The 6905-nt window shown below is 44.9% G+C and overlaps 1 protein-coding gene across 1 annotated transcript; it reads left to right on the top strand.

Annotated features, from left to right (window-relative positions):
* Positions 1 to 549: 549 nt before the first annotated feature.
* SKIDA1 (SKI/DACH domain containing 1) lies at positions 550 to 4587 on the top strand. The gene has a single exon (XM_081556677.1). It carries the CDS (start codon positions 550 to 552, stop codon positions 3331 to 3333), a length of 2784 nt encoding a protein of 927 aa, XP_081412803.1. The 3' UTR covers positions 3334 to 4587.
* The last annotated feature ends 2318 nt before the right edge of the window (positions 4588 to 6905 follow it).

Genomic DNA, 6905 nt, shown 5'->3' with positions numbered 1-6905 from the left:
GGAATATCAATTTTTATTGCATCACCTGTCAGGAGTGTCCAATCAGCGCTGGCTTTAGGGGAATTAATTGATGAAGGTGTCTCCGGACGAGCTCACTTCACTCTGTCATTTTATTTGTAGCTAAAGCAGCGGCGGGAATAGCAGCTGCATGTCTTTTCTCTTTCTCCTTCACATTCCATTATCATAGTGCTCCAATGGAGAAGGAAGGAATAGAGGGGCCCAGGTACTGATCTGCAGCGGGGACTTAGACCAACACACTGGCAGAGCAGAAACCGGATGGTTTTTTCCCTCTTTTTTAAAAAAACGAAAACCAAAAAAAAAGCAAGAATCAAGTCAGTGTAATTTCATAGTTTTTTTTTTTTTCTTTTCCCCAATAATTTCGCCTTGAGTTTGGCACTCCCTTCGCCGGGAATAACAGTCTTTGTTATTTTATTAGCAGGATGCCTTGAGACACACGCAGCATCTGGTGGAGGATTAACATACATACATGTGTATGTATGCGTCACGTATATATTTACTGCAAATGGTGGGGATCGTTTAGTGCCCGACATGGGAGACCTGAAGTCAGGTTTTGAAGAGGTGGATGGCGTGAGGCTCGGCTACCTCATCATTAAAGGAAAGCAAATGTTTGCCCTCTCCCAAGTCTTCACGGATCTGCTGAAAAACATCCCGAGGACGACCGTGCACAAGCGCATGGATCATCTGAAAGTGAAAAAGCACCACTGCGATCTGGAGGAGTTGCGGAAACTCAAGGCAATCAACAGCATCGCCTTCCACGCCGCCAAATGCACGCTCATCTCCCGGGAAGACGTGGAAGCGCTCTACACCTCCTGCAAAACTGAGCGCGTCCTCAAGACCAAGCGCAGGAGGGTCGGCCGGGCCCTGGCCACAAAGGCGCCGCCGCCAGGGCGCGCCGCCGCCGCCGCCGCCGCCGGCCCCCGCCCGGCTTTCTGGAAGGACAAGCACCAACTTTGGCGGGGCCTGAGCGGAGCCGCGCGGCCCCTGCCAATCAGCGCGCAGTCCCCGCGCCCGGCCGCCGCCGCCGCCGCGCGACCAGCCGCCCATCTACCTCAGATTTTTAGCAAATACCAGGGCTCGCACTACCCGGAACTCGTGCGCTCGCCTTGCAAACCCCCTCTAAACTATGAAACTGCCCCGCTCCAGGGAAACTACGTCGCTTTCCACTCGGACTCTGCTTATTTTCGGAGCCTGCTGTGCAGCAAGCACCCGGCCGCCGCCGCCGCTGCCGCCGCCGCCGCCGCCGCCGCCGCCGCCGCAGCCGCCGCCTACTACCAGGCGTCGACGGCCGGGCCCCAGCCCAAGGCGGCGGCGGCGACGGCGGCGACGGCGGGCGCCGGAGGCCCGGTGAGCCTGACCTACCGGTGCAAGCGCAAGCGCGGGGGCGCCAAGGACTGCCTGCTCGCGCCGCACGCCGGCGCCCGCCGTCTGCTGCTGTTGCCCAGGTCCTACAAAGCCAAGGCGGCGGCGGCGGCGGCCGCGGCAGCGGCGGCGGCGGCGGCGGCGGCAGCCGCCGGGGCCACTTGCCTGGAGAGGTTTCATCTGGTGAACGGCTTCTGCCCGCCTCCCCACCACCACCACCACCATCACCACCACCACCACCACCATCACCACCACCACCGGGCCCAGCTGCCGCAACCGAATCACCATCCCCCTCATCACCACCGGCCGCAGCCCCATCTGGGCAGCTTTCCCGAGAGTTGCAGCAGCGACTCCGAGTCCAGCTCCTACTCGGACCATGCCGCCAACGACTCGGATTTTGGCTCCAGTGTGTCCAGCTCCAGCAACTCTGTGTCCTCGGAGGAAGAGGAGGAGGAGGGAGAGGAGGAGGAGGAGGAAGAGGAGGAGGAAGAGGAGGAGGGGGGCAGTGGGGCCTCGGATTCCAGTGAAGTCAGCTCGGAGGAGGAGGAGGAGGACTCGTCCACGGAGTCGGACTCGAGCTCCGGCTCCAGCCAAGTGTCAGTGCAGAGCATCCGTTTCAGGCGCACCAGCTTCTGCAAGCCTCCCAGCGTGCAGGCGCAGGCCAACTTCTTGTACCATCTGGCCTCCGCCGCTGCTGCAACCAAACCCGCTGCTTTCGAGGATGCCGGCAGACTTCCCGACCTCAAGAGTAGTGTCAAAGCGGAGTCGCCCGAGGAGTGGAATCTGCAGAGCTGGGCCCCCAAAGCGTCTCCGGTGTACTGCCCGGCCAGCCTGGGGAGTTGTTTCACAGAGATAAGGAACGATAGGGTATCTGAGATTACATTCCCACAATCTGAAATTTCCAGTATTGTAAAGAGAACTGACCTGACAATTAACTGCCTGGCGGAGGGGGCCTCTTCACCTAGCCCAAAGACAAACAATGCATTTCCACAACAAAGAATACTCCGAGAGGCTAGGAAATGCCTACAAGCAACTCCTACTACACACTGTGCAGATAACAACACAATAGCTGCTAGGTTCTTAAATAATGATTCTTCGGGAGCAGCGGCAAATTCAGAAAAAGATTCCAAAATCCCTCTTTGTACTGAATTTGCTACGGATTTGCCCTCTTCTTCGCCAACTTATCCCGAGGTGGATACAGCAGTAGTAGCAGCAACAACTAAAGCCGAGAATCCCTGTACTGACACCGGCGACAGGACATTGCCGTTTCTGCACAATATTAAAATCAAAGTAGAAGACAGTAGTGCTAATGAAGAATATGAACCTGACCTTATTACAAATAAGCTAAAGTGCGAGTGCAATGATACAAAGGGTGAGTTTTACAGTGTGACTGAAAGTAAAGAGGAGGACGCCTTGTTAACGACAGCCAAGGAAGGTTTTGCATGCCCTGAAAAAGAAACTCCTTCCTTAAATCCACTGGCTCAGAGTCAGGGCCTTTCATGCACTTTAGGTTCTCCAAAACCTGAGGATGGGGAATATAAATTTGGTGCCAGGGTGAGAAAAAATTACCGGACACTAGTACTGGGAAAGCGACCTGTACTTCAGACACCTCCAGTCAAACCAAATCTGAAATCAGCTAGAAGTCCTCGTCCTACAGGTAAAACTGAGACACATGAAGGAACACTGGATGATTTTACAGTTATAAACAGACGCAAAAAGGTAGCCAGCAATGTAGCATCAGCAGTGAAAAGGCCATTTAATTTCATGGCAAATTTTCCTTGTCCACCATCACTCATTATTGGGAAGGATGGGGATTTGTGGCCGGCGTATTCCTTAAACACCACTAAGGATTCCCAACCTCCTCACAAGGCCCATCCTATATGGAAATGGCAGCTGGGCGGTTCTGCAATACCTCTTCCACCTAGTCACAAATTCAGGAAATTTAATTCATAAAAGCGTTTTTGGAAGATATTTTCTTGAACCATACCTTCCTTTTGTTGTAAACTGCACAGGATGGTTTGTACAAGTCCATTAATGTGTTACACCTCTTTTGGAGTCCTGGTTTATCGCATTTTGAAGACAGAAATCGGATTACTTTTTTTTTTTTCCATTGCGGGTTTTTTTTTTTTTTAGTAGGGTGGGGGAGGGGTGGGAGAAGGGTTGGTTTACATTCCACAGACTATACTTCAGGCTAAAGACTCAAGTAAACTCAGTTATTACGGTAGAGCTGGAACACTTTACTGTTTCAATGCTAATAATGCACCCGGTACCTCAATTCAACTGCTACAAATAAATGTCAAAAGGTTGAATAATAAATATTACAATGAGCCATTAAGTTTATGCACTAGATTTCAGACCTGAAAGTGTAACTGTTAATTCAGTGAAAGTTTGTTAGGTTGCTTACATGGTTACACAGTGAGGTAGCAAGAAGTTTCTTGTGGGGTATCTTTTTCTCCCCTCATTTCCTCTCCAAGAGTAGTTGCACTTATTTTTTTTTTTTTATTGGAAATATTGGGGAGTCCTGAATGAATGCTGGTAACAGCTGCTTCACATATATCAAGTAAAGTAAATATAATATTGTCTTTTTTTTTCTTTTTTTTGTAAAGGGTGTAATTTTACTTTTACACCACTCCTTACAATTGGAAAAGTCCTTTTTGTGTCCTCACTCAGAATTTTAAATTAGGTGACTCTTACTATTGTCCTGCTTACCTTGTGGTCTGAACATGACTCCTCAAACTTGCAAAACAATTAAAATATTTCTCATAATAGCAGGATATTTTATGGTCTGACTCTTTATAGTGACAGAGCAGTAAAAAAGCAACCAAGAAAAGAAAAATGGGTCAGAATTGTTAGAATACCCCAAATGAAAAATAAGTTATTTCAGGGCTTTTTGGTACCAGAACTCAGGCACTTGGATTTTATTACCTTTTACTTTTTCTGCATCTCTCTAAACTTCTGTTTTCAGACCATCCTGTGTATAGAGCAGGAGAGTTTCTACTGCAAGTGACAATCAGAGGTGACTATCTATATTTGCACTTAAAATCAAAGTAGTTCAACATGCAAATTGTTAGGGTCTAGCCCTTGGTAAGGGCCATGCTGGTGTACTATGTTGTGATGATGGAAGCAGTAAATCAAAATTATGGAAATTTGCACTGTTGAAAAGCATGCTTTAGCTTTATTTTCAATTAAAAACACTGTTTAAAATTCCTGGTTCCATACATTTCTACTTATTCCAGATTGAAGAACAGTTAACAGGAATGAATGGTTTTGTTGACATTTTCACTTGTAATGTTTTTGCCTGAAAGAAATGCATTTATTGGGTGTAGTGTTTTGTTGTAATACCATGTGACGAGGCCAGTCAGGTTCTGTGCAGACCACTGGTGGGTTTCTTCCTAAATAACAAAACTTCACAAACTTATTACAAATCAAGTGCAAAAAGTTTCAGGTTGAAGAAAGGGAAACAGAGATCACTTGCTATTTTGCTGAAAGTTAAATCTAATAATTTTGGGTCCACCTCCCCTATCTGACAAATTATAGATCTCAGATCTTTGCCATCTTAAACCTAAGAAGTTGCATCTATAGATCATAAATCACAGAATGAAACAAAACATCAATGAAATGTTTACTGTGTGAATTTAAGTCACTATTTCTCATGGAAATTCAGTCTCCCCCCTCCCCCCTTAACCTTTTAATTCCTACTCCCTTTGAAATTTTCCTTTTGTCTATAAATGTTTCAGATAGATCTGGATGGTCTCAGCCCTAATTGCTGTATATGCTCTGTGGTTTTACTCTTTATTGTAAAGGACAGAGGCTGAGAGTACCTGCATCCAATACATTTGGATGGAGTAAACAGATGCTTTGAACTGCCTCCCTTCCTTTCCTTCTTGAATGTTGCCAGATGTAGGTTCACTGGATCTTTTTTTTATTGGGATGATAGATATGGTCAAAGTAAAAATTGGGGGATGTTATCCTTGAAATCATGTTTGTGTATAATTTCAAAGACCAGTACAAGTTACAGCTAAAGCCCCAGAAAGCTGAGCCATTCATTGGCTTCTCAGTCAGTTCTTGCCTCTTTGGAAGGCAGTACAGAATTTGGGTGCAGTCAGTTGTCCTGCAAAATCAATCTGTAAAAAGTGTGACACACACACACTGGAAGTCTGTAATTTCTACTCTTTAATTACTGCTAAGTCAAGAAAGTTTCAAGTATGACTACTACATTTAGACCAGTACTTTTCTTATTGGCTGTGGAATCATTGTGCCTAAATTCCAAATTGAAAGTATATTTGAAGCCTATAGATCTTGGGTGTGGGAGGACTGCGAGATGGAATAAGCACAATAATCACAACTTAAAACAAATATACCCTATGGAATCTCTGACATAAAATATCGGCCTCCAGCTTTGATACTTGGTCTCCAGCCCTCAGAGAATCAATAGTTTCAGTTTATAGGAACTGGAGAATGAGCAGCAGGGAGGCCGAGGCATTCCAGAGTGATACCATCAAAAAGGAAGAAATGAAATAGTCCACACAAATTTCTCCCCACAGTACCACCACAAGCCAGCCAATCACAGCAAAACCTCAGTTGGGGCTTCTGTTAGGAAAGTGTACCAAATAGTATTAAGTAACTTGTAAATGCAAAGTATTTCTTCCATTTTGAGGAGCCTCTTAGCTGTTTTCCTATTCTGCTGTATTCCTAGTACAGTTTATTTCATTTTGGTTGGTTTATGATTGATGACAAGATCTAGATTTTCTAAGATGTTATAAATGTCCTATTTGTTCAAAAACTTAAGACTTATAGAGAGAAAAACAAAAGTTATCTCCATCGATAAGACTGCATTTTTTACATTTAAATGTTTTCAGGTGAGAGTTGTTTTTTTTTAAGCACTATATGGTTCCAGGGTCACTGATTCCTGTGTCTAAGACAACACTTACAGGCATAAGAAAAAAAATGAAGGAAAGGGCTCTTTTTCTGACTCTTTTGTGGAAACAAGTTATTTTTGGTTTCCTGTAAAAGTAGTTTCCTGATAAGACTGTGAAATGAAGATTTAATTATTTTTTTAAGAGATGTGTGTACTCTTGTCTCCCACAGTCAGGTTATCTGCCTTTTTAGCAAATGCAGTTTGCTCTTTCTCAACTATTTACTTTTTAAAGTGGGTATTCTTTTGTACTGGCTTATTTGATTACAGTGAAGTAATCTCAATAATGGTTGTTTATTTTAAAATCAACAACAAGGAGCCACCACTAAACAGCAATAACATAAACTAGATGGGCTGGTGTGTGGATTTTTATCTTATCCATGTCTGGGTGACTTTCAATGGTCTAGAAACTCCTCAAAGTTTCAGGCACAAGAATTGGAAGTTTCTGCTGATGTGTAAACGCTAGTTTTGTGTGCATGCAGGAAGAGATGTAGACTAATTCCTCAAAAGCATTTTTTGTTTCTTTCAAAGAAAACAAAAATCCTCTATGGTAAAACAAAAATAAAACACAACTATTAAAAATAATAATAATAAAGCATTAGCATCTGCA

The sequence above is a fragment of the Giraffa tippelskirchi genome, chromosome 13 (genome assembly GCF_054371585.1).
Source record: "Giraffa tippelskirchi isolate mGirTip1 chromosome 13, T2T-mGirTip1v1.2.pri, whole genome shotgun sequence".
Classification (NCBI taxonomy): Eukaryota; Metazoa; Chordata; class Mammalia; order Artiodactyla; family Giraffidae; genus Giraffa; species Giraffa tippelskirchi.
The sequence above is the reverse complement of the archived record's forward strand: the minus strand, read 5'-3'. Positions and strand labels throughout refer to the sequence as shown.